The 27,024-nt window shown below is 55.7% G+C and overlaps 1 protein-coding gene across 2 annotated transcripts in view; it reads left to right on the forward strand.

Moving 5' to 3' along the window:
* Positions 1–2,626: 2,626 nt before the first annotated feature.
* The window catches only part of CARD10 (caspase recruitment domain family member 10), a 30,498-nt gene continuing 6,100 nt past the window's right edge, over positions 2,627–27,024 (forward strand). Inside the window, exons 1-15 of one of the 2 annotated variants that reach the window (XM_073006733.1) lie at positions 2,627–2,779; positions 2,907–3,158; positions 4,016–4,153; positions 6,131–6,456; positions 12,389–12,592; positions 13,882–14,037; positions 14,428–14,451; positions 14,607–14,732; positions 16,165–16,356; positions 18,078–18,212; positions 18,542–18,657; positions 19,645–19,673; positions 20,137–20,260; positions 26,029–26,188; positions 26,614–26,725. In XM_073006733.1, the coding sequence (XP_072862834.1) occupies positions 2,641–2,779; positions 2,907–3,158; positions 4,016–4,153; positions 6,131–6,456; positions 12,389–12,592; positions 13,882–14,037; positions 14,428–14,451; positions 14,607–14,732; positions 16,165–16,356; positions 18,078–18,212; positions 18,542–18,657; positions 19,645–19,673; positions 20,137–20,260; positions 26,029–26,188; positions 26,614–26,725 (2,233 nt within the window). In that variant the 5' untranslated portion in view covers positions 2,627–2,640. The remainder of the gene's footprint in view (positions 2,780–2,906; positions 3,159–4,015; positions 4,154–6,130; positions 6,457–12,388; positions 12,593–13,881; positions 14,038–14,427; positions 14,452–14,606; positions 14,733–16,164; positions 16,357–18,077; positions 18,213–18,541; positions 18,658–19,644; positions 19,674–20,136; positions 20,261–26,028; positions 26,189–26,613; positions 26,726–27,024) is intronic. The other variant, XM_038007477.2, reaches the window with a different exon arrangement.

A 27,024-nucleotide genomic window follows, 5' to 3' on the forward strand; every position in this document is an offset into this window, starting at 1 on the left:
TTTGTGGGGGCGTGTGTGGCTTGGACCAATGGGGCTACAGGTGGTAGGACCCGGACCTGTTTGAAACATGGAGGGATGCCTTTTGATGAGTTGGGAAGAGGACTGACATTCCTGTACCCATTTCACATATGATCGACTGCAACTCAGAGGCAGTCCCTGCACATGGGAGACTATTGTCCATTTTTCAGATGTAGAAGTTGAGAGGGGGAGGAATTTGTCCCAGTATATGCAGCTAAGGCTGAATGTTGGTCTCCAGGGCACTCTCTGCTCCTGGACTGTCTGCCTTTGTAGGTGTGGCTGGGACTACTCACCGCCTGCCTTTTGCAGACAGGGAAATGGAGACTCAAAGAAGAACAATACTCATAGTGGTGAGCCCGTGATAGAATCCAGGGCCCCTGGTACAAAGTCTAGATTCTCTGTGTTCCTGCTGTAGTCCCTGCCCGCCTTCCTGGCATAGCTATAGAGAGCAGACGAATGTAGCAGAACCCACAAGAGGACAATAATGGACGTGGTACCTAATCACACGCTAGCACACTCGGTGCTATGGACATCCAGGGAAAGATGAGGAGGCTCAGATGTTTGTGGGGAAGTGGGTACGCCCCTGTCTGCCTCCTGCCTGGCTTGATGCCCGCAGTGGGCGAGTGTGTATGTGTGCATGTATATGTGATGGTGTGTGTGCATGCCTGTATAATTGTACATGTGAATATGGGAGTGTGGTGCCCACAGGAACACTGTCGTTCCCCCTGGAATGCCGGGCACCAGGGGAGCTCAGGGTACCCAGCTACCTGCCTATTCGGACCCAGTGTGCCCTCACTTCTCTGTCCACTTATCTGCAGAGACCTCTTGGCTTTTGTGCCTTACCTTTGGGCCCTGCTTAGGCTTCCGGATGAAAAAATAATTAACCATAGCCTCATTTTCCAAGGCGTCCATCCCGCTTTGCTGGCCAAGTTAAAAATATTCACAAGGATACCCACAAGGAGCAGGGCAGCTGGTGGGAGGAGCTGCCACTCTGCGTGGGAGGGCAACCAAGGCCACAAAGAGGGAAAGGACGTACTGAAAGGGAGGCCTGGTGTGTGCCTGGACTCAGGGCTTGGAGAGGACAGAGGCCAGGGGCTAGGCTCCAGCCTATTCCCACTGTGGCTTCGCTGTGTGAATTTGGGCAAGTTCCTTGCCCTCTCTGAGCTCTGCTTCCTCCTCTGTTAATTAAGGAATTTGCACTAGAATTCAGTTCTCCCCAAGCATTTCTTCTGCATGTAAACGGGTAACACCCAAAGCAGAAACACGTGTACAACAAATCCAAACCAAAAAGAGGCTGTGGTTAATTAAGTTTGGAAAAGGACACCAGGATATATAAAGTTAAATCTGTTTCTTTACTGCTGGGCCTCTCTCTTTCTCTCTTTCTCTCTTTCTCTCTTTCTCTCTCTCTCTCTCTCTCTCTCTCTCTCTCTCTCTCTCTCTCTCTCTCTCTTTCTCTCTTTCTTTCTTTCAGGGGAGTCTCACTCTGTTGCCCAGGCTGCTGGAGTGCAGTGGCACGATATCACTGCAACCTCCGTCTCCTGGGTTCAAGCGATTCTCGTGCCGCAGCCTCCAGAGTAGCTGGGATTACAGACGCGCACCACCACGCCCAGCTAATTTTTGTATTTTTAGTAGAGATGGGGTTTTGCCATATTGGTCAGGCTGGTCTCGAACTCCTGACCTCAGGTGATCCACCTGCCTCGGTCTCCCAAAGTGTCAGGATTACAGGCATGGGTCACCGCCCCCCGCCTTAATTTAAGCAGGGCTTTTCGGAGTCTTTATTGATTGAAACCTTAATTCTTTGGATAAGTAATACATATGTGCACGGCATCTAATTCAGAAGTTGTGGAAGGGGTTTGGGGAGCTCACATCTCTTTCCTGTATCGGTTGTGCCTCCTCTGTTCCTCCCTGGCAGCAAGTACCTGGAAGCTTCTAATGCATAGCGAGACTGTATCGCATGCACCAGCAGATACTGTGTAGACTCAGCCACTACCATGGTAAGCGACAACAGGCCTCCTAGGCGGGAGCAGGAGTATGGATGGCTAGCCACAGCCCGCCCCCAGCATCTCTAGGACCAACACCTGGAGGAACACCCTTTGAGAATTGTCGGGTCCCTGGTCCCCAAGTGCCACGGGGGTTTGCATAGGAGGGAAGTTGGTAGCGCCGCCCTGCAGGTTCAGACCCCCATCTTGCAAAAGGCGCCCATGACCTCTGCCCTTTGCTGCCCCCAGCTGCGCTGTCCTGCGCTCCAGGGAAGCTCCGAAGCCTGCAGCGTATGTGGGGACCCGGGAAGGGCAAGCCCAGGTTGTGTGTCCGCAGGCTGCGCCGCGAGTGAGCGGCTAGCCCCGCGCGGGCGGGCGCACTGTGGGCGCAGGGAGGCGATGCGCGTGGCCCGGGGAAGGTGTGTCGCGGCGCGCTGGGGGTATAAGCGCGCGTGCCCGCCCCCGCCCCGCCCAGAGGCCGGGCAGGTGTGGGCGGGCGGCCAGGACCCCGCCGAGCAGGGCTGGGAGAGCCGGCGGGAAACAGGAAGCAGGGGGAGGCGCGGCCGGACGGCCGGGAGGGAGGGCGTGCGGACGGACGCGCGGGGTGACCGGGGGCCGGACGCGCGGCCCGGGGCTGGCGGCGATGTGGGGAGGCCCGGGCAGCCTGGGCGGCGGCGGGGACGGGGGCGGAGCCGGGGGCACCGCGGGCACCGCCCCCCTGCGCCTGCGGAGCCGCCGCCCGAGCGCGGACCCGGGAGCCCGAGGCGGCTGTAGCGTGCGAGGTGAGTCGCAGGGAGCTCGGGGCGCGTCCCCGACGGCAGGTCCTGCGGACGACGCCCCCGGGTGGGCTCGGCCGCACACCCAGCCCCAGGGCGCCCAGGTCGACCCCCGTGCGCCTCTTGCCCGCAGACCCCGAGGACACGGCCATGCCGGGCCGGGCGGAGGCGGGGGAGGCCGAGGAGGAGGCCGGGGCCGGCTCGGGGTCCGAGGCGGAGGAGGACGCGCTGTGGGAGCGGATCGAGGGCGTCCGGCACCGGCTGGCTCGCGCCCTGAACCCGGCCAAGCTCACGCCGTATCTGCGCCAGTGCCGGGTCATCGACGAGCAGGACGAGGAGGAGGTGCTGAGTACCTACCGCTTCCCGTGCCGCGTCAACCGCACCGGTGAGCCGCGAGGCCCGAGTGGGTCACTACCCGGGCCGGCCATGCCCTTGGCGCAGCGCCCAGAGCCGTGGAGCGCGAAGCTAGGGCTCTGCTGCCCTGGGGCTCGGTCTCCGCATCCGTAAAGTGGGCCGGCTGGGTATGCCCACCAGCCTGCCTCCTCCCTAACAACCACTGCGCCCTGGTGGTCCACCTTGCACACACCGGCGTCAGAGTTTTGTCTTGGGGTTCTCTCCCACTTCCTGGGTCCATATTAGAGCAGAGGGTTGGATGTGGCTGCCAGGGCCGGCTGGGCCTGGGACCTGCCGGTCACAGCTGGCGGACTTGGCACCTTTCCTGCGCTCTTTGATGTCCGAGTTCTGTCTGTCCCCTCCTCTGTGCGCCACACACTCCTGGGGCAGTCATTTTTCAAGTGTCAAGACCCATCTCAGCTTTACGAGGGTCCGCGACCCTCTCCCACAGGGTGTGCCTTTGAAACAGAGCTCACAAAGGCATGATGGAATGGTCTTAATGGTGGAATTTCAGGCATGGCCAATGGGAGAAGTATTTTCTTTGCTTCTGGGGATAGAGGGGCTTCTCTGTGCCACTGAAAAGGCAGGCTGCATTTGCGGACCCGCATCTGTGTCTGTGGGGGGTGCTGGGGAGCTCTGGGAGCCCAGGAGTCATGAGGGAGTGTGCTCCCCTGGCTATGGCAGACTGGCTCTCTTCTCTTCCCTGATGTGTTGGGACAGGCCCCTGTGTGTGTCACTGGCTCAAAAATTTGGGGAACGTGGGCCTGGAGCATGGTGGGGGCAGAAGCAACCAGGCACCTGGGGAGGCCCTCCCCTGGACCCTGGGTGCATCCCCCCACTACTCTCCAGGGCGCCTGATGGACATCTTGCGCTGCCGTGGCAAGAGGGGCTATGAGGCCTTCCTGGAAGCCCTGGAGTTCTACTACCCCGAACACTTCACGCTGCTCACGGGCCAGGAACCTGCCCAGCGGTGCTCCATGATCCTCGGTGAGTGGACCTGCGGTGGATGCTGGCACCTCAGCCTCCAGTGCACAGGCTCCTTCCCCCATCCCTGTTACGGAGGCGCTCCCACTATGTCTGTTGAACAGTAAGGGAAACCGAGGCATGGAGCGGCTGAAGGGGCTTGCGCAGGGCCCCACGGTAGGCTGAGGGTGGGGCTGATGCTAGTGCTGTTATTCCAAGTTCAGAGCCACATGCTTAAGATGGCTCTTTCTCCCTGATGCTGTTTTCAGACACATGTCTGACATACGCAGATGTACAGTTTGTTTTATGTGAAAAATACAGAGGCTTCAGGTGACTTTGAATTTTATTTTTTTTGTGAGACAGAGTCTCGCTCTGTCACCAGGCTGGAGTGCAGTGGTGTGATCTCGGCTCACTGCAACCTCCGCCTCCCAGGTTCAAGCAATTCTCCTGCCTCAGCCTCCTGAGGAGCTGGGATTACAGGCACGAGCCACCATGCCCCGCTAATTTTTGTATGTTTAATAGAGATGGGGTTTCATCATGTTGGCCAGGATGGTCTCGATCTCCTGACCTTGTGATCTGCTTGCCTCGGCCTCCCAAAGTGCTGGGATTACAGGCCTGAGCCACTGCGCCCAGCTGAATTTTTTAAATATAAAACACACACACACGCCTACGTGTGTATTTTGCTTTTTTTTTTTTTAGAACAACTGATTTTAGCGATTCTTTCACGTCTGTTACATACACTTGTTTTAAGTGACTGCATACTATTCATTAGTGAAGTTAGGACATAATTCATTTAACCTATTTCCAGTTGATGGATACCTAGGTTTCCATTTTTGTATTATTACAACGATGTCGGGAACATCCTTGCATGTGTGTCTTTGCGCAAATGCGTCTCAGGTGAAGAGGTTCTGAGAATAATTTCTCAAAGAATCTGTGTATTTTAACTGTTAAATCAACATACCTCCTACCAGGAGTGTGTAAGTGCCCATTTGAATCCTGGGGATCATGTTTAAATATTTTTGCCATTCTGATATGTAAAAAATAATATTACTGTTTTAAGTTTATATTTCATTGAGTGATACAGTTCCCAGGTTATATTTATTAAACCTTGGGTAAATAACTGTTCTGTGCTTCAGTTTTCCTATTTTTGAAATGGGTACAATAATAGTACCTACCTTATAGTGTTGTCATAAAGATTAAATAAGATGTATCTAGCACAAAGAATTAAGTTAACAAATACTAGTAGCTACTGTAATTATTGTTGGTAGGTTGGTGCATATTTTCCTGTATTTATTAACCATTTTTATTTTGGGACTTGCCTATTGATAGTTTTTGTCCATATTTTTATTTGGTCGTTGATCTTTTCTTATTGATTTGTAGGGGCTCTTTATATATTATGGCTCTGAGTTTTTGTTATATTTTCTCCCACTCTGTTGCTTATTAACTTTGTTACATCTTTCATTTTTCAGAGGTTTAAACTTTTTTTTTTTTTTTTTGAGACGGAGTCTCGCTCTGTTGCCCAGGCTGGAGTGCAGTGGCGTGATCTTGGCTCACTGCAAGCTCTGCCGCCTCCCAGGTTCACGCCATTCTCCTGCCTCAGCCTCCCGAGAAGCTGGGACTACAGGCACCCGCCACCGCACCCAGCTAATTTTTTTGTATTTTTAGTAGAGACGGGGTTTCACTGTGTTCGCCAGGATGATATCTACCTCCTGACCTCATGATCCGTCTGCCTCGGCCTCCCAAAGTGCTGGGATTACAGGCATGAGCCACTGTGCTTGGCCGGTTTAAACATTTTTATATAGATTTGTCCATCTTTTTTCTCTTACAACTCCTGGATTTTGTGTGTTGTTTAGGAAGACCTTCACTGCTCCCAAATTCTACAAATATATTCCAGAATTTCCTTCTAGTGTTTTTATGATTTGAGTTTTTTGACACAGTCTACTATCTCCTGGATATTACTTGCCTGAGCTGCCTATTCTGTCCTCTGTTCTGTCCTGGCAGATGAGGAGGGGCCTGAGGGCCTGACCCAATTCTTGATGACAGAGGTGCGACGGCTGCGGGAAGCTCGCAAGAGCCAGCTACAGCGGGAGCAGCAACTGCAGGCCCGTGGCCGGGTGCTTGAGGAGGAGCGGGCAGGGCTGGAGCAGCGGCTGCGGGACCAGCAGCAGGCTCAGGAGCGCTGTCAGCGGCTGCGGGAGGACTGGGAGGCAAGCAGCCTGGAGCTGCTGCGGCTCAAGGATGAGAACTACATGATCGCCATGCGCCTGGCACAGCTCAGTGAGGAGAAGAACTCGGCTGTACTTCGCAGCCGTGACCTGCAGCTGGCGGTAGGCCCTGGGGAGATGAGTTGGGGAGGCAAGGGAAGGGGCAGCTTTTGCAATATAGTAGCCAACCAGCCTGCGTCCCAGAGCAACCATTGCTGGCTCTTTGACATGGATAAGTCCTTTTAGTGCTCAGTGTACCTACTTCATTGGGTTATGACTGTAATTCTCAATGGGGGGTGATTTTGACCCCCTGGAAACATTTGGCCATGTCTGGGAGACATTTCTGGTTGTCACAATTAGTGGGGATTTATTGGCATCTGGTGTCAGAGATGCTGTCAAACGCCCTACAGGGCACAGGACAGTCCCCAACAAATAATTACCCAGCCTAAAACGTCGGTAGGGCTGGGGCCGAGAAACACTGGGCTATGAGGATTCAGTGAGTTTTTTTTTGTGTGAGACGGAGTCTCACCCTTGTTGCCCAGGCTGGAGTGCAGTGGTGTGATCTCGGCTCCCTGCAGCCTCTGCCTCCAGGGTTCCAGTGATCCTCCTGCCTCAGCTTCCCGGGTACCTGGGATTACAGGCGTGTGCCACCACACCCAGCTAATTTTTATATTTTTAGTAGAGATGGGGTTTCACCAAGTTGACCTGGCTAGTCTCGAACTCCTGACCTCAGGTGATCCGCCCGTCTGGGCCTCCCAAAGTGCTGGGATTATAGGCGAGGGAGACCATACCCGGCCCAGTGAGTTTCCATTTAAGACACAGAGTTTCAAACATGTACAGTCCCTAGCACACTGCTCACAGCTTGTGTCAATAGCCATTGTTGATATTATCAAGAGCCACGCAGGTTATAAACATCGTGTCTTCTAATCCTCCCCAACGCACCATACGCCAAGTCCTCATTTGCAAATACAGACTCTGAGACTCAGATTAGTGAAAGGACTTGCTCAAGGTCACAGAGCCAAGAAGCTGCACAGCCTGGGTTTGAACCGGGTCTGGCTGGCTCCAGTGCCAGCCCGCTTCCCACGCTGCTGTTCCGCCTGCCCCCTGTGTGGGGAAGTCTCACCCGACTCCCTCCAGCAGCAAGTGAGGTCGTGCCTCCTGCTGCATCTCACTTTCTTGGTTTCCGACTGGGACTCAGCAGGGGGATAATACTGGTATTTGACTGCCGCAGGGCATTGTTCCAAGGATTTAATGAGCTCATCCACGTCAAGGGCTTAGCAGTGCCAGCCGCATGGCACGCAGGAGGCTTTCTCTAGCCATGTTGCTCAAGGCTCCACAGTGGGTTCTGACCGTGGAGTTTGAAGCCTCCCTAACCCGGGAGCCTCGGGCTGTGGCTACAGCGTTGCAGGTGACTGTGAAGCTGTAGATATGGGTGCACCGGTGTGCCAGTCCTCGGTTTGTGCATGCCAGGTGGGTCGATATCCTGGGGAGGTGAGCCCTGATGGGGGTGTTGAGGCCACCAGTTGAAGGGTCCAGGCCGCTGGTCCTGCTTGAGAATGAAGGGGGCTGGTTTCAGGTTGTGAGATGACCTTGAGGCCATCGTTTGAGGGCCTGGTTGGTGTGTGGCATGAGATGGAGGCTTTCTGAGGAGTGGTGGGCAGGGACAGGGACACAGGTCCCAGGCCTGCTCTACTGCGAAAAATCATGTGGCATGGGGAAGGCTTTCCTTTCTGTGCCTCAGTTTCCTCATCCTCATCACAGATAAAGATGATGTGACAATTATAAAACACCCTTGTGCTTTATAGGTAGAATCCTAAGTGCTTGCCAGGCATAGACCCCTTTAATTTTCCAGCCACACTACGCTGGGGTGGACAACACCATCTTCCCCATTTCTAGAGGAGGAAACTGAGGCACAGAGAAGTTGGTTAGAGCACTTTCCCAGTGTCCCGGGATTGAAGGAATTTTTTTTTTTTTTTTTTTTTTTTTTTTTTTTGAGATGGTGTCTTGCTCTGTTACCCAGGCTTGAGTGCAGTGGCGAGATCTTTGCTCACTGCAACCTCCGCCTCCCAGGTTCAAGCAATTCTTCTGCTTTAGCCTCCTGAGTAGCTGGGATTACAGGGGTGTGCCACCATGCCTGGCTAATTTTTTTTTTTTTTTTTTGTATTTTTAGTAGAGATGGGGTATCACCATGTTAGCCAGGCTGGTCTCAAACTCCTGACCTCAGGTGATCTGCCCGCCTTGGCCTCCCAAAGTGCTGGGATTACAGGTGTGAGCCACTGTGTTTGGCCGGATTGAAGGATTTCTGAGTTGGCTCTCAGCACTGCTTGAGGAGTGGTGGCTGGCAGGTGGGAGTGCTCCCCTTTCTTTACCCAGAGAGCTTCCCCTTTTTTCTGACACAGGCATGGGCTTGCTGTAAAGTTTTCTCAGAAGAAATAATCTGCTGCTCAGAGAGGACGGCATGAGGGCTGCGGACTGGGGGCTCTGGGAGAGGCTGCAGCCTGCATGGCTTGTCCCATCTTTGGGTTGGGTGTGATGGGATCAGGAGATGTCCGGTGTGTGTGGCCATCTGGGGGCTGCTGCGACTGGGATGGAAAAGAGATGGTTGGAGGTGCCTCTGTAGTCTGCAGGTCATCTACCTCTAGGCAGAGTGACTGCTTTTTCCTATTTTAGGGGCCTAAGCAGTGAAATTGGCCGGGTGCAGTGGCTCACGCCTGTAATCCCAGCATTCTGGGAGGCTGAGGCGGGTGGATCACGAGGTCAGGAGAGTGAGACCATCCTGGCTAACATGGTGAAACCCTGTCTCCACTAAAAATACAAAAAATTAGCCAGGCGTGGTGGCATGCACCTTTAGTCTCAGGGACTCGGGAGGCTGAGGCAGGAGAATCGCTTGAACCCGGGAGGTGGAGTTTGCAGTGAGCCGAGATTGAGCCACTGCACTCCAGCTTGGGCAACAGAGCGAGACTCCATCTGAAAAAAGAAAAAAGGAAGTGAAATTAAACTTAGCTACTATAAGTTTGCCTTAATGTATAATTTATGTTTAGAGCTTTTCTGCTCCAAAATTAACAAAGGTGTTGCAGATGGATCTGAACAGAGCACCTGATCGTGCCTGGCTTGGCAGCTTCTGTCGTCACCTCCCATGTACAGGTGTGTGGCGGCTGGGATTTAATACCCTGTTTTATGAGGTGCAAATTTAATGAGCGGTTATTTCTAAGCAACATAAACTGAAGGAACGAACGCTATAATTTTGTGCTCAATGAGTTTGTGCACTGGGATTAAATGCATCTGTATTTCCTGTTGCTCGTCGGAGACTCCCAGGTGTCCTGTCCTCTGAGCTCATCAGGGAAGCCGGCCGGCCAGGGGTCAGGCAGGAGGCCCTGGTGTGTGGCTGCGGTTTGCTGAGAGGGTGTGACCACAGTTGTCCTTGTAATGAGCTGTCTTTCTCTGGCTATTCACAAAGCATGTTTTGTGAGTGGAAAGGAATGTGGGAGTCATGAATTTCTAAGTCTCTTGCGGAGGAGGAGGAGTGGACTGTTAATTTGTGGAATTGCCTGACCCAGCCTCCAGACCCGTGTGTGTGTGTGTGTGTGTGTGTGTGTGTGTGTGTGTGTGTGGTGGGGGTGCCATTCTAACCTCTCAAGGCTGGGGGACTAGCAAGTCATTTTCCAAGAGAGGCCAGGGGACTCCTGGGGCACCAAATATTGCATGCCTGACTATGGCACCAGAAGTCATTGTGACCTTTTCCCAACAATGACTTCATTTTATAGCCTGCCACCTGCTGCCACTCTTGTCACTGTCTGGCCACCTCAGACCCCACATGCGTCACACTTGGCTGAGTGCACTCATAGTCCAGCAAACTGACCATGCACGTCTGCTCCCAGCTTGGTGGTCACCCCACAGCTGCCCACTCACCACACCGGGCCAACTTCTGGCTGCACAGTCCGAACTGGTGATCGATTAGGGGCATGGGATTTTATTTAACGCTGTGAAGACAGCCACGGTCACACTGTGGCAGCTCTGTAGCCTGCCTTTCACAGTTTAGAGGCCTCTGCCCACTTGCTGTCTTGTTTAATTCTTGCAACACCTTTGGAAGGCAAATGATGAGGCCAGGAGATCGACTGGGCCCATTTTACTGATGAGGAAACTGAGGCCCAGAGGAGATAAGTGACTTGCTCAGGATGACAGAGCCTAGAAGTAGCAAAATTGAGGCCGGGCGCGGTGGCTCAAGCCTGTAATCCCAGCACTTTGGGAGGCTGAGACGGGCGGATCACGAGGTCAGGAGATCGAGACCATCCTGGCTAACACGGTGAAACCCCTTCTCTACTAAAAAAAAAAAAAATACAAAAAACTAGCTGGGCGAGGTGACAGGCGCCTGTAGTCCCAGCTACTCGGGAGGCTGAGGCAGGAGAATGGTGTGAACCCGGGAGGTGGAGCTTGCAGTGAGCTGAGATCCGGCCACTACACTCCAGCCTGGGCGACAGAGCCAAGACTCCGTCTCAAAAAAAAAAAAAAAAAAAAAAAAGAAGTAGCAAAATTGAAACCTGAACCCTGGACATGGAGCTCTTGAGGGAGGATGAACCAAAAGCCAAATCTTCTGGAGTAGAGGCTCTCTCAGGAATTCCTTTCAGGGTGGACCGGACTAAGTCTGTTCACTGAGAGTATGTTGAGGTGAGATGTTGGCTTGTAGGGGGAGCGTCTGGTTCCTGGGCTGGATGAGACCTTCAACTCTTAAAACCATTGTCCTCTCCTCTCCCCTCACACCCCAGGTACAGATGAGAAGATTGAGGCGCAGAGAGGGACTATGACTTGTCCAGGGTCACACTGAGCTAGAGATGGAGCTGGAGTCTGACCCTGTTTTTGTTTTTTGTTTTTTTTCTCCTTCTTCTTTCTTTCTTCTTTCTTCCTTCTTCCTTCTTTCCTCCTCCTCCTCCTCCAGCCTCCTCTCCCCTCCTTCCCCCTCCTCCTTCTCCTCCTTCTTCTCCTCCTTCTTCTCCTTCTACTCCTTCTCCTTCTCCTCCTCCTCCCTCCTTCCCTTCCTCCTTCCTCCTTCCCCTCCTCCTCCCTCCTTCCCCTCTTCCTCCCTCCTTCCCCTCCCTCTTCCTCCTCCCTTCTCCTCCTCCCTCCTTCTTTCTTTTTCTTCTCTCTCTCTCTCTTTTTTTTTTTGAGACAGGGTCTCGCTCTGTTGCCCAGGCTGGAGTGCAGTGGCACGATCATGGTTCACTGCAGCCTCAACCTCCCAAAGCTCAAGTGATTCTCCTGCTTCAGCCTCCAGAGTAGCTGAGATAATAGGCGCACACCAGCACACCCAACTAATGTTTTAAATTTTTTTTGTCGAGACGAGGTCTCACTGTGTTAACTAGGCTAGTGTCGATCCACCCACCTCGGCCTCCTAAAGTGTTAGGATTACAAGTGTGAGCACCGCACCTGGCCTGGTTTCCCGTATTCTTTTTTTTTTGAGACAGAGTCTTGCTCTGTTGTCTAGGCTGGAGTGTAGTGGTGTAATCTTGGCTCACTGCAACCTCCACCTTCTGGGTTCAAACGATTCTCTTGCCTCAACCTCCCTAGTAGCTGGGACTACAGGCATGTGCCACCACGCCCGGCTAATTTTTTTATTTTTAGTAGAGACGGGGTTTCACCATGTTGGTCAGGCTGGTGGGATTACAGGCGTGAGCTGCTGTGCCTGGCCCCCCTTCTTCTGGATGTGGCCCTCCTCCTTTTCTGCCATGAGGATACTGGGCTAAATTGACGGGAGTCAGTGTCAGAACTGCGGGACAGACAGCATGTTGTGATGCAGCACGTTCACCCACAAGTTCTTAGAGTGGATTCCCCTGGGGGCGGTGTCCTTGGCCTTACTGCCCACTGCTTCTTCCTCAGCCCTGTTTGTTTTATATCTGCCCAGCCTCTCCTGTTTTCATAGACAAGTCTGGGGAGGACCCCTGCTTCGGCTTCTCTGGGAATCTGGAAGGCATCCAGGAGTGAGGGAGCAGGACTTCCCACCCCTGTGACCTGTGGCTCCCAATGTGTCCCCCTCTGGGCTGACCCATGTCTTGTGCTCCAGGTGGATCAGCTCAAGCTCAAGGTGAGTCGGCTGGAGGAAGAGTGTGCACTGCTGCGAAGGGCCAGAGGATCGCCTCCTGGGGCAGAAGAGAAGGAGAAGGAGAAGGAGAAGGAGCCGGACAACATGGACCTCGTCTCTGAGCTGCGTGCTGAGAACCAGCGGCTGATGGCATCGCTGCGGGAGCTGCAGGAGGGCCTGCAGCAGGTACCAGGGCCAGGGCTCATGGGCACAGGCTGGGGGGTGGTAAGGAGGGCCTGCAGCAGGTACTGTGGCTTGTGGGCGCAGGCTGTGGGGTTGGGGGTTGGGAGGACCTGCAGCGGGTACCAGGGCCAGGGCTTGTGGACACAGGCTGGGTGGGGGGTGGTTGGGAGGGCCTGCAGCAGGCACCAGGGCTGGGGCCCATGGGCGTGGGGGTTGGGGGGGGCGGTCAGGAGGGCCTGTAGCAGGTACCACGGCCGGGGCTTGTGGGCACAGGCTGCGGGGTGGGGGGTCAGGAGGGCCTGCAGCAGGTACCAGGGCCGAGGCTTGTGGGCATAGGCTGGGGGGCGGTCAGGAGGACCTGCAGCAGCTATCACGGCTGGGGCCCATGGGCATGGAGTAGGGGTGGGGGTTAGACCTGGAAAACAGGCCCTCTTGCTGCTTGCTCATCCTCCCAAGGCCTGGAAAGCTGAGGATTTCAGAACCAGGGATCTGAGATCTGGATGGAGTCCCGGCAGCCTCTTGCCTGAAGCTCTGAGCTGAGGGCCCTTAGCACGTGGCTGTCCCTGGTTGTCTGGTCTAAGGTGTGTGAGCAGCCTCCAGAAGGTCCCCGAACTCCCTAAAACTGTCCACCTGATTTTGAGTGTGAGCATTTTTCTGGGGAAAGGGCCCCAGCTTTCATTTGATTTGTAGCCAGTGTGGTCTGGTGGTCCCAGGGCTTGCTTAGCGTCCTGTGGCAGGTCAGTGGCAGGTCAGCGGCTGCATGGGCCTCTGCCTCCTGGCCATTGTTCCACACGGGAAGTGGGGGATGGGAACCAGTGTGTTTCATGAGGTTGGGGCACTTGGCTGGAGTGTGGGTCTGGGGGCAAGATCTTGGGCCCAGGGTCTACCTGTATGGGCCAGGATCAGCCCCTTGAAGACCCCTAGTCATGGGGGTGGGAATAGGCCTTGGAAACGGCCACCGTCTGCTGCCCCGGATGGTGGGTGAGGGCCAGAGCACAAGTGTGTGCCTGGTGCTTGTTTAGGAATAAGATCCTGGCTGAACTTGTCCAGTCACACCCTTATCCACTTAGCTTATTAGCCAGATGCTCCCTGGAGGGTAGCTAGGGCTGGTGGGTCCACGCCCACTTTGCCGAGGGGGAAACAGAGATCCAGAGAGGGTCCAGTCCCCAGGCCAGCATGGCAGAGCTGGTCAGGTGGGTTTGGAGGGCTGACAGCCGTGTGTCCCCTTCCTTCCCATGCCCAGGGTGGGCCCCGAGCCAGACCCTGAGGTGGCCCTGCCCTGTGATCCCCAGGAGGCAAGCCGGCCAGGGGCCCCGGGCTCCGAGCGCATCCTGCTGGACATCCTAGAGCATGACTGGCGGGAAGCGCAGGACAGCAGGCAGGAGCTGTGCCAGAAGCTGCACGCCGTGCAGGGGGAGCTGCAGTGGGCCGAGGAGCTGCGCGACCAGGTGGGGCCCTGCCCATGCCCTGCCCCTGGTGGGAGAGGGTGTCAGCCAGGGCCAGTGTGCTCACACCTTCCCTGAGCATCCGCTTGACGCAGGTGCCTTACTGAGAACTGCATTCGTTCGTTCGTTCTCAGATGTTGACAGAAGCACCCTTCTAGGCGCTTGGGATGCTGCAGTGAGCAAAACAAAGGTGCCTTTTCCTTTAGGGGGAACTCCAGCAGGGGAGACCGGCAGTATGGGAGACACACAGTCCCACGTCAACTGTTTCATATAGCCAAAGGCGATGAGCACCGTGGGAGACGCAGAGCTGGGGAAGGGGCTGGTTGCAGTTTTAGTGGGGAGGCCAAGGGTGACCGGATGGGTGAAATGATGATCATTCTTCTCGTTTTACAGATTAGGCAGTTGAGGGCCCGTGAGGTAAAGTCAGTGGCTCAGACCACTCCACTGGGCAGGAGGGGACTTGTTATCGGGTCTCAGGCTCTTGGCTCTCACTGGCCCTCCTGGGCACCTGCTGGTTAACTTTCTGGTGGTCCCCAGCCCTTTGGTCTGACCCCGCCCCGTGCCACCCTCAGTACCTGCAGGAGATGGAAGACCTGCGGCTCAAGCACCGCACACTGCAGAAGGATTGTGACCTGTACAAGCACCGCATGGCCACTGTCCTGGCCCAGCTGGAGGAGATTGAGAAGGAGCGAGACCAGGTGAGCCCAGCCTGCTGTGTACGAGGCCCTGGGCCAGTTGCTGCTTCTCATATGGGAGGAGATGAGAAGCAATGGAGGGGACTAGAAGGGTAGAAAGAGAGGTTAGCAGCTCCCTGGTGGGTTAGCACAGGGCACAAAGGCTGGGGGAACAGACAGGGGACCTGGAGCCCTTGAGATACCAACCTTACACCCTGGACCCACTGGCCTCGTCTGAGCTCCTATGGCAGTTACAGAAGCTGGTCCTGGTGTCTTCATTTCTGAATATCCGTTGTTCTGTCCATCTCAGAGACAAGGCCAGTACAGAGGAGGTGCTTACAAATAGAAGCCGATGAAGAAATTCTCAAAAGTTTTGGCTCTCCGTCCCTGGGCACTATGACCCTTGTCTCCTGCCAAGGTTGTAGGGTGGGCTGAGGACCTCCATCCAGTGTCACCAGGTTCCATGTGCAGTGGGGGAGGGCAGGAGATTGTTATTCTTGACCAAGTGTGAATCCCACTAGAGGAGTTGAAGTCTACATATTGTTATTATTATTATTACTTTTTGAGACTGAGTCTAGCTCTGTTGCCCAGGCTGGAGTGCAATAGTGCCATCTCAGCTCACTGCGGTCTTCAGCTCCCGGGTTCAAGTGATTCTCCTGCCTCAGCCTCCCAAGTAGCTGGTATGACAGGCATGCCACCACGCCCGGCTAATTTTTGTATGTTTAGTAGAGACAGGGTCTCACCATATTCACCAGGCTGGTCTTGAACTCTTGGGCTCAATTGATCCACCCACCTCAGCCTCCCAAAGCGCTGGGATTACAGGCGTGAGCCACCATGCCCAGCCGAAGTCTACATATTAGAAATGCCCTCAGAATCCCCTGGCAAGCTTGAAAGTGCAAAATTGGGGCTTCATTCTCCAGATGTTCTCATTCAGGTGGTCTGGGGTGGGCCCCAGGAATCTGCATTTTATGGGGCTGCCCTCAGCTCTCTCTGAGGCGTGGCTGTCAGGTCTGGACCATGGGTCTAGATCTAGAGCCCCTGGTCTCCACTGTGGATGCAATGGGCTGGGTTTGACTCCCGGCTTCTCCACCAACTGGGATGCTGGGAGTGAAGCCCCTGGCACACAGCAGGTCTCGTGGAAAAGTTTTCATTTCTTGGTGAAATGGTGAGAGCCTGGATTCTGCAAATGGACTGCCCGATTTGAATCCCAGCTCTCTCTCTCCTGGCTTGGTTTCCCCAATCTGCAGAATGAGAATAATGATATTAATAGTATCTCACTAAGCCAGTTAGTATGAAGATATTTAAATGAGCTGATATTTAGCTCAGGGCCCAGCACACAGTGCTCAGTAAGTGATAGCTGCCGTTCTCCTTACTGTCCCCATTCTCCAAGTCATAGGCCAGGACAGCTGGGCCAGGGTGACTCCTTCAGCTGCTGCCTCCCCTCCCCCAACCCTAGGCCATCCAGAGCCGTGACCGGATCCAGTTGCAGTACTCACAGAGCCTCATCGAGAAGGACCAGTACCGCAAGCAGGTGCGGGGCCTGGAGGCAGAGCGGGATGAGCTGCTGACGACACTCACCAGCCTGGAGGGCACCAAGGCTCTGCTGGAGGTGCAGCTGCAGCGGGCCCAGGGTGGCACCTGCCTCAAGGTGAGCGGGTCAGGACTGTGGGAGTCCTGGTGGGAAGGCTGGGGTCCAGGCAGGAGCTCTTGGCCAGGGCTGGGAACATGCCGGCCCTGGTGGGAGACCTCAGCTGGGGGAGGAAGCTTGGGGGAAGTGGTAAGAGCCCTCAGTTAGGAGTGGGAACTTGAACCCAGGCTGGGCTGGGTGTGGGCTGGTGAGCAGGCAGGGGGCATGTTGGTCTCTGAGTTTCTGGGGTTGCTTCTGGGACACTAAGAATAGTTTGGAGCTGGTCTTTGCATTTAGCTGGGGAAAGCTGGCTGCCCGAAGGCCTGTGTGCTTGTTAGAATGCAAAGCCTGAGCCTCAGAGACCAGCTAGTCAGGACTAACATGAGCCTAAGCATCCCTCAGAGACCAACCGGTCTAATCCTCTCATTGCACGGGGCCCAGAGAGGGTCAGGGGCTTGCCCAAGGCCACACAGCCAGCTGGCACTGGAGCTGGAGTCCCAGACACATTGTAAATTGGATCGTGGTCCTCAGGCTGCAGCTGGGAGCTCTGCTTTTCCCTCTTTTTTTTTTTTTTTTTTTGGAGACGTAATCTTGCTGTGTCACCCAGGCTGGATCCCAGGTTAAAGCTATTCTTGTCCCTCAGCCTCCCTAGTAGCTGGGATTACAGGTGCCTGCCACCACGCCCAGCTAAGTTTTTTGTATTTTCAGTAGAGGTGGGGGTTTCACCATGTTGGCCAGGCTGGTTTCAAACTTCTAACCTCAACAGATCCTCCTGCCTCAGCCTTCCAAAGTGCTGGGACCTGCTTTTTCTCTTTCTTTTTTTTCTTTTTTGAGACGGAGTCTCGCTCTGTCGCCCAGGCTGGAGTGCAGTGGCGCGATCTCAGCTCGCTGCAGGCTCCTCCCCTCCCCGGGTTCATGCCATTCTTCTGCCTCAGCCTCCCAAGTAGCTGGGACTACAGGAACCCGCCACCTCGCCTGGCTAATTTTTTGTGTTTTTAATAGAGACGAGGTTTCACCATGTTAGCCAGGATGGTCTCGATCTCCTGACCTCGTGATCCGCCTGCCTCAGCCTCCCAAAGTGCTGGGATTACAGGCATGAGCCACCGCGCCCGGCCCCAGCCTGCTTTTTTTTATTTTGAGTTGCCTGACAGTGAGCTCTGCAGGTTGGTGTTTGAAGCATTGGGGCCCGGAGGAATATATAGGAAAAGTCAGCATTAATCCATGACTTGTTTTTTTTAAACCCCCAGTGGCTTTTTTGCTGTCTGGTAAAGACAGAGTCCCTTTTCATGGCCAAGAGGCCCTGCGGATGGGATTCCTTTTGTCCTCTCACCTGGTTCTGTGGGTTACAGCCTTTCAACTGGAATGCATCACAGTCCTGCCTCAGGGCCTTTGCACATGCCATTGGTCTGCCTGGACCATCCCAACTGGACCTACTTAGTGCCTGTATACCCTTGAGTTCTCAGTTCAAACCACAGTTTCTTTGGAGAGTACTTGGACTCCCAGGCTGGATGGGGTATTTGTATGTTTTCCACACCCCAGGCACCTTCCTTTTGCTGTCGTCTTAGCTTGAGGCTATTTTGTTCACATGTCTCTTGGTTTACAGTTTGTTTCCCTGTCTAGGCTGTGAGCTCCCTGAGGACAGCGATCTGTCCCTGTGCTGGCACATGGCAGGTGCTCAGTAAAGGACTGACTGTCCTGGGCCTAGCACTGCTCACCTCCTTCCTCCCCTCTCCCTCTTCCAGGCCTGTGCCTCCTCCCATTCCCTGTGCTCCAACCTCAGCAGCACTTGGAGCCTGAGCGAGTTCCCCTCCCCTCTGGGAGGCCCAGAAGCACCTGGGGAGGCCGCTGTCATGGGGGGACCTGAACCTCACAACTCGGTAAGACAACTGCCCTATCCCAAATAAGGGGGGATGCTGCTGTAGCATTATTACTAACGTAGAGAGTGCGTTCTGAAGGATCATTTCACAGGTGAGGACACTGAGGCGCAGGGAGGTCAAGTACTTTACTGAAGCTCACCCAGAACCATTTCCTTGCTAGGCCCGGGTGCCAGGAGGCCTGGGGAGCCACCCACACACTGTAATGTAGACCCCATTCCTCTGTTTTGGGCCCTAGTTCTCATCTGTGGAATGGGCACAAACCAGGTGTGCTGAGGACTGGGGTGGTGCTGAGCAGTGGGGGTGACCCAGGCCCTGTCATGGCATTGCAGGAGGAAGCCACAGACAGTGAAAAGGAGATCAACCGGCTGTCCATCCTGCCTTTCCCCCCGAGTGCTGGCTCCATCCTCCGCCGGCAGCGTGAGGAGGACCCCACACCCCCTAAGAGGTGAGATGGCTGGGGATAGCAGTAGATACCCAGGGAGGTGGGGCTGCTGTGTCCTGAACAGCCACCTCCCAGAATCTGCAATGCCAAAGTCAGGTCCAGGCAGGCACTTCCCTTTATTGCCCTCAGATGGCTGGAGCTCTGGAAACCCAGGCCCTGTGAGTCACAGGGGCGACCAAGGTTAGGGTTAAGACAAGGCCGATGGGCAGAGCGAACTCAGTCCTAGCCAAGCATCCAGGCAGGAGAGTCACTGGGGGTCAAGCCTCGAAGATCCTATATCCAAGGAGAAGCTTGATGGTGCAGGACTAGGGGGCGTGGAGAATGTTTCAAGGTGTCAGGGACCTCGAGCAAGAAAGCCAGGCCTCAGGTCTGGGCATCAGCAGCAAATAGGGACCAGAAAATAGGGACCAAGGCGCACCCTCTGGTAGCAAGACCAAGGGCGGGAGATAGCCTGCCTCCTGGGGCGCGATCCCTGTCACTGCTTTTCCCCTGTAAGCAGCCCTTGATTTATTCCTTTACTGGTGAGAGGCTGGGCCTGGGAGGCTGTGGTCAGTATGGCCTTGGTCTGTGTGAATCTGTCCCAAGGAGGCATCTGATGAGGAGGCCATGGTTTAATTTAGGAGGCGTACCTGGGAGCCACAAACCACAAAGGTGGCAAGTGAGGGTGAGGTGAGGGGTGAGAGGTCAGGGGTGGCTTCCAGGAGGAGGTGGCATTGAAAGAGCTGGCTTTGAAGGGCATGCCAGGGCATTGTAGGTGGAACAACACTGGACAGAGGCCAAGACATTAACTTCTTGCCCTGTGAGTTTAGGGGAGCCAGGTGGCATGGATGCCCTGTACCTGGGACCCCGCCTTGAGTCCAGCCTGCATTTGCTTGGGGGCTGTGAGACCTTTATCTGGTGTGGGGGCAGGAGGAGGGAACAGGGCAGAGTGCCCACCATGCCTCACCTCCTGCCCCCTCCCTGCCCCCTCCCTGCCCTTTCTCTGCCCAGATCCTTCAGCAGCATGTCAGACATCACAGGTAACAGCCCTTGGGTTCCATGGGGAGGGCTCCTCTGGGGAGGGGGAGGCGGCTTTGCAGTCCACCTGAAGCCTGCCACCTGTGCTACCCTTGGCCTGCATCCCCTTCCCTGAAGCCCCACTGTGGCCCCTGCCAGGCAGGAAGGTTGTGCTTGGGAGGCCCCTGGGGGCTTTGGTTCTGGCCTCTCACCCTGAGCCCAGTCCTAGGCCTCACTCTTGTTCCTGGCTGTGATGTACGAGGCTCTTCAGTTCTGGGCCACCTTTCACCCTCTTCCAGGAAACTGCGGGGTCACCCTGGTGGGCCCTGACCTGTCTCTGAGCCCAGTGGGTCTGATGTGTTCCTAGGGCCTCCAACCTGCCAAGGCCCCTCGGGTCCTGGGCTGGAGGGGGTCAGCCCTGGTCATGGACCCTGGTCATCCCTGTTTCCCAGTCCCAGACCCCTGAACCTTGTTCTTTTTCCCCAGGGAGTGTGACACTTAAGCCCTGGTCCCCTGGCCTCTCTTCATCCTCGTCCTCCGACAGCGTGTGGCCTTTGGGAAAGCCGGAAGGCCTCCTGGCTCGGGGCTGTGGCCTGGACCTCCTCAACAGGTACTGTAGCTGCCTGTGGTGGGTGGAGCTGGGGTGATTGCTTGAGAGGGGAACAGGAGTGAGGTGGGAGGAGCAACTGCCTCACCCCTGTTTTATGCAACTGTCTGAAGATTAAGGTCTGTAGACACTGGCAGCCCTTGGATTCAAATCCTGCCGCTGCTCTTGATTATCCCTGTAACTTGGGTGGTCCCTTCACCTCTGTGGGCCTCCATTTCCTGAGTAGCTAAAGGGAGATAATGACCCGTTTTGCATGGAGGTCTTTTGAGGGCTCTGCTCACAGAAGCAAAGCACCCAGCTCTGCCAGGCACATAGCAGGTGCTTAGTGATAGTTGTCACTACAAGCTATCCTTGTCCCAGTGTCGTGCCTGTCAGTCCCTTGGCTCTGAGTCCCTGGGACTGAGCCACCCAGCAAAGTTTCATGCTGTGGGTGGGCTTGGGTCTCCTCAGGAGCCCCTGTGACTGGGCCAGCCACAGGCCCGTAACAGGAGTCACAAAGCCCATTAGCACAGAGTGCACTGTAGGCGACGTGCTGTCGGTGTGGCCGGTGCGTGGCCTCTGTTCACACTTGCCAGTGTATCTAAGGAGGGGTGAGGCACAGCGGGGGCTGCACTGCCATTGTGGTCTTGGAACTCGGCTGTGAGGAGAGGGCAGGTAGGGAGAGCATCCGGTGACTGTGGAGGAGGAGGGAGGGGGAAGGGTGAAAATCAAGGCTTCCTGAGTCAGGCCGGGAAAGTGTGGACTTTGGCTTGTACACTCTGGGAAATGTGGGAGGGTTTAGTTATTAACTGCAAGGCCAGCTGCTGGCCGTTTTACAGCATGCTGTTTGTCCTGGGAGTAGGCATAATTACGATTATCTCTGTTCCATAGAGGAGGTAACTGGGGCTCAGAGAGGTTAAGCAACTTGCCCAGGGTCCCACAGTTGGGAAGTACCAGGTCTGGGTTCGTAGTGACCTGATCAGATTTGGGTTTTGGAAAGGGCGTAGGAAACGTGAATTGTCAGCGCTGGAATGTGGGGGTGTTGGCTGCAGAGGGACGGGTCACGCAGTAGATCAGTGCAGCATTGGACCGGGGCCTCTGGCCTCCGGAGTGGCTTTGTCAGGCCAGTGTGCAGGCCCTGCCCCCACCTGGCCCCCGGCAGTGGGCCCAGCGAGACATTGTTTTTGCCTGTGCAGGACGTGCTTCTCGGGGAAGGGGTGGAGGTGCCTCCCTTCCTGCTCGCCTCGGCCCTTCCTCCCTTCCTCCAGTTTGGGCTGCAGCAGGGGTCCTGGCTGCTGTCCAGGGGGCGCCAGCATGCAGCCAGGGAGCAGGAGCCTCTGTCCCAGCCCCGCCCAGGCCCCACGGTCACATGGGGCCACTTCTGCTGCCCATGCTGTTCCTGGGGAGGAGAGAGGATCCTGGGAAAGAACACAGGCTGGGGAGGGCGCAGAGGTGGTGGACCGAGAGAGAGAGAGCGAGCGAGCGAGAGAGAATGAGAGAGAGAGAGAGAGAGAGAGAGAGAGAGAGGCGGACAGGTGGGGAGGGAGATGAGGGCCCAGATAGGGCCCAGGTCTGGGCAACTTGCATGTCTCCTGGGGTTGTGTTGTGGTGAGGTAGGAAGAACCGACTTTGGTGCCAGCACTTGCTACTGTGGGACCTTGGGCAAGTCTCTGAATTTCCCAGTGCCTCAGTTTCCTGCTCTGTAAAATGGGCTCACATAGTGCCTGTCCCTTAGAGTCACTGTGGGGGTTCCAGTATCCCTTCTAGAATGCTTAGCACACTCAAAGTGGATGTCAGCATATACTCACGGTTAGCTATGATTATTGTCGCCATTGTTATTTAACCCCCAGAGCAGCTCTGCAGGGCTGGAATTTTAACCTGGTTACACAGACCAGGACACTGAAGTGCAGAGACAGTTAGAAATTGGTCCCAAGGGCCGTGCGCAGTGGCTCACGCCTATAATCCTAGCACTTTGGGAGACTGAGGCAGGCGGATCACGAGGTCAGGAGATCGAGACCATCCTGGCTAACACGGTGAAACCCCGTCTCTACTAAAAACACAAAAAGTTAGCCAGGCATGGTGGCGGGCTTCTGTAGTCCCAGCTACTCGGGAGGCTGAGGCAGGAGAATGGCGTGAACCCAGGAGGCGGAGCTTGCAGTGAGCCGAGATCGCACCACTGCACTCCAGCCTGGGCGACAGAGCGAGACTCTGTCTCAAAAACAGAAATTGGTCCCAAGTCACAGGCCCCTTGGAGCTGGTTGAGGATTCTGACGTGCCTTCCCCCTGTCTCAGCTGCTGGAGATCTCACATCTGTGTTGTGTGTCCACTGTGTGCTGGGCACCATGTTGCGCATTTTCTCTCCTCTTTCCCATTTCCTGCCCATCTCTTGCCCTCAGCCTCTGCCCTGTCGTTCCCAGCTCCTGGAGCCTGAGTGCCGGGAGGGGATGGTGGATAGTGGGGGACTGGGGCAGGCAGGGGGATGGGCTGACAGATAGCCAGGTTGGGGACAGCAAGGGAGAGCTCATGGGGCAAGTGAGGTGCTGGGTGAGAGGGGCAGGGCATGGAGAGCATTGGAGGGTGTCGGGGTGCTGTCTCCCCAGCATAGCCCCGCCACTGCCCCAGCTCGCTCACGTGGCCCCAGGGGATCTCTGGCACTTTCTGTCCTTGCAAAGAGAAGGTTCCCATAAGTCATTGCCTGGCTCCATGGCCTACTAGCTGTGCCATTCTTGGCAAGTTAAATTTCCTGTGCCTCAGTTTCCCTTATCTCAACCATCGGGTTGTCAGGAGGATTGACTGAGGTGATCTGTGTGGCATGCTTCAGTCTAAGCATCAGGTCCCTGACCTGGTACCAAGCAGGCATGCAGACTACTCAGAGATCTTCCCACAGGGCCCTGGGGGACACTCACTGAGGCCATGTGGCCCGTCACTGCTCAGAGCTGGCAGAGCTGGCAGACTTGCCCCATTCCTGTCTGCCTGTGACCTGACCTGACTCGGGGCGGGTGGCCGGGAGCAGGTGGCTGGGGACACCGTGCTTCCTAGCACCCCACAGGCAGCCAGCTGGTCAGCCAGTCCCAGGAGCGGGGAGCAGGTAGCCCCTCTCCCTGCCATGTTATTTCTCTACCCCTCCTGCTTGTCTCTACCTCTCCTGCTGAGGCGGGGGTGCTGGGAGGGACCCTATCTGGACCCTGCTCCTGGCAAGCCCCCAGGTGGGCTCTGCAGACTCCGAGGATGCTGGGAGTGGGTATTCCTGATCTGCGGAGTCTCAGAGAAGTCACTGGTTCTTTGAGGAGGTTTGCAAGGGTGTCCTGGAGGAGGGGGTGCCTGAACTGGGTCTTCAGGGATCTGTAGCAGTTGTCAAGAAGAGCCTGAAAAACCTGTGGTCAAGGATGGGGTCAGCCTTGATACTTGCATTGCAGAGGGGAGGGGTGTGGGGGAGGGAGCGAGTAGAGGTGGGTGGGGTGGGTGGGGTGGGTGGGGTGGGTGGGGTTGGCAGAAGAGCCTGGGTTCCGGCTGCTCACTGGGCCCTGGTCTGGGGAGGCCGTGATGGTCAGTTGCCTGTGGGTTTGAAACAGGTGGGAAACTGAGGCGAGAGAGGTGATTTGTTATGAATTACACCTGGTGCCAGTCAATGTTTAGTTTTGACAGAGCACTTAGTGTCTCCTGGGCCCTGTTCTGAGAGCTGCCCATGTCTAAACTCAGCGAGTAGCCAGAGAGGTAGGTGGAGCTGAGGCTCAGCGGCTGAGCGGCCTGGCCATTTGACCCCAGAGTTCCTGCTGGCGCCCTGCGTGCTGTGCTTCTCAGACCATCTGACCACAACCCACAGTGAGAGAAACCTGGTACACACGCCTGGAACAAAAAAGTCATGAGATAATAATTGGATTTACCTGGGGTGGGGGATAGCCTTGTACTTTCTATTCCATTGCATTATCTAGCTGTGCCAGTCACAACCCAGGGAATGTCACCACCCACTAAGGGCCAGGCCTGCAGTTTGGAGGCCCCAGAGCTCTCTGGTATCCCCCTCTCCCTGCATTATCTTTTATTCATGTGCCCCCCCGCCCACACCCACAGAGGGCAGGGGGTGCCACTGTCAGCCTCGTGTTATGCATGCGGTAACTGATGCCCAGCCACCGGCTCATTTGCCCAGGCTAGGGTACAGTTTACCCTGGGGTTTGGAGCGGACCGTGTGCTCCAGCCACACACCCAGGGCCAGCATAGCCAGGCTGGGTCTCAGGCCTGCCACCATTCCATGCCACCTCGATGCAGCCAGGACATGAGCACTGAATCATGCCTCCCATGCCTGCATCTGCCCAGCCCCTTGGCCTGGCTCTGTGTCTTACCTGAGGGGCAGGGCTGCTCCCCAGCGGTGCTGATTGGGTGAAGGTCCTTGCAGCCTCGCCCTCCCCAGGCTGGCAGCAGGGGGCAGTGCAGCTGTGTCTGGGCTGCAGCTCCTGGGTGGATGTAGATGCTTTGCCCTGCTGCCTCTCCAGCCAGCACACCTGCTGACCTTGGTCTCCCCACCTCCTCCAGGCCAAGGTGTCTGGCAGGGGACTTTGGGTCCATTTGTCTCTGAGCCTGGCCACAAGGCCTCACCTTTTCTCATCCAGGGACAGGCAGAACCCTACCATGAAGGGGATTTTGGTGATGTCTTAACTGTCAGTGGTCCCCCTGCCCATGGGAGGAAAACCAGACACCTCTGTTCCACGCCCTCCAAAGGGTGGCTCCAGCTTGCCTTTCCTGGGAGCTGCTTCCCAGGATGTAAAATGAGAATTAGGACAAGGAGCTCAGCATGGTGTCTGGTGCATGGAAAGCACCCAGGAAGTGTTCGCTGCTATTGTTGTTATTAAATTCTTCCACACATTGTGTGTTCTGTCCTCTACACCTTTGCTTTGATATATTCCTTCAGCCTGGAACTCCGTTTCCTCCATCTGTCACCAAAGTGCGTCTATTCTTCACCAGTGTGTAGCCCAGGTACTTCTTCCGTGGGAAGCCTCTCTCTGCTTCTATGGCTGGTTGTAACCACCTTCAGATCTGTGCCACGCGCTCATGGTGACCTCCCTCCTCAGACTGTGAGCATAACAAGCGTTTTTTTTTTTTGAGACAGAGTATCACTCTTGTCACCCAGGCTGGAGAGCAGTGGCACGGTCTCGGCTCACTGCAACCTCTGCCTCCTGGGTTCAAGCAATTCTTCTGCCTCAGCCTCCCGAGTAGCTGGAATTACAGGCACCTGCCACCACGCCTCCCTAATTTTTTTGTATTTTTAGTAGAGATGGGGGTTTCACTATGTTGGCCAGGCTGGTCTCAAACTCCTGACCTCGTGATCCACCTGCCTTGGCCTCCCAAAGTGCTGAGATTACAGGCGTAAGCCACCGTGCCCGGCTGTATAACAAGCTTTTATTAGTCATCTGCTATGTGCCAGATACTGGGTTTGGTGCCAGGGATACAGAGCGTAACAGTATAGAAGTTTGGTCCTGGAGGCGTTCGTTCTGATGAAGGAAACGAAAGGGCTGTGGCAAGGCAAAGTTGGCGTGCTCCTGTGGCAGGCTCCACTGCACCCTGTGCCCAGGTTCAGGGGAGAGGCCGCTTGTGATTTGAGCTTTGAAGGAGGGTCAACATTTCCCAGGTAGAGAAGGCAAGGAAGGGCATTCCAGGCAGAGGGCACAGAAGATGGAGAGGCCTGGGGGTGGCAGTCATGGCATACTTGGGAAATGGAATCACTGTGGTTTTCCAAGAATGCTGAACTGAATGCAAGTACTGACTGGACTCTAATTCTCATCTCCTTTCTCCCTTCTCAGGTCTCTGGCTATTCGGGTGTCTGGCCGGAGCCCCCCAGGGGGCCCAGAGCCTCAGGACAAGGGACCAGATGGACTGTCGTTTTATGGGGACAGATGGTCTGGGGCTGTGGTGCGCAGGGTGCTGTCTGGGCCTGGGTCCGCCAGGATGGAACCAAGAGAGGTGAGGCCCCGCCTCCTGAGCTGGGGGGCGGGGTCAGTGCTTTGGCCCAGGCTGGACACCGCCTAGTTGGTGGATCAAGATCACTGGGCGGAGCTTCTGGGGATTGGCCAAAGCAGAAGCGGGCTGTGATTAGCTGCGGTTGCCCGCTCAGCCAGGGTTAATTGAAGTCTGATTGGGCGGGGACTGGGAGGTGGAGCCAACTGACAGCATGTTACATCCCTGCACTTCAAGTCGGATGAGCTGGGTGGGTTGGGGAGTCCTGTGGATGAGGGCCGGTCTGACTGGGCTGGGCATGGCAGTTTCTGAGGGGGCGCTATCTGAGTTGTGAGGCATGATCACCCCCACACCCGGTCTTCCTCCAGTCCCTGGGCTGCTCTGCTCTCAGAGTCTCACTTCTTTCCCTCCCTGCCTGGGTTTTCTCCCAGCAAAGGGTGGAAGCTGCTGGTCTGGAGGGGGCGTGCCTGGAAGCCGAGGCCCAGCAGAGAACCTTGCTCTGGAACCAGGGATCCACCCTCCCCTCCTTGATGGACTCGAAGGGTAAGTCTGGCTTGGGAGTTGGAGCTGATGGCCCTAGAGGGGTCCTCTAACCCGTGGTGCATGGGGGCAGGGGATCAAGGACCTGAGAAGGGACCAGCCTCGCCCCAATTGCCCTTCTCCTGGCTCCCCCGCTGCTGACACCTCCTTCTGTCTGTCCTTGTGCCCTTTCTCTCTGTCTCCCTCTGTAAGCAGCTTACAGAAAAGGAGCACTGCATTAGGAGTCCAGAGACCTGGGTTTGAGTCCTAGCTCTTCTCCTAGAAGGCACTGGCCTTGGGCAAGTCCCTGCTCCCTCTGGACC

The sequence above is a fragment of the Chlorocebus sabaeus genome, chromosome 19 (assembly GCF_047675955.1).
Source record: "Chlorocebus sabaeus isolate Y175 chromosome 19, mChlSab1.0.hap1, whole genome shotgun sequence".
NCBI classification, from domain to species: Eukaryota; Metazoa; Chordata; class Mammalia; order Primates; family Cercopithecidae; genus Chlorocebus; species Chlorocebus sabaeus.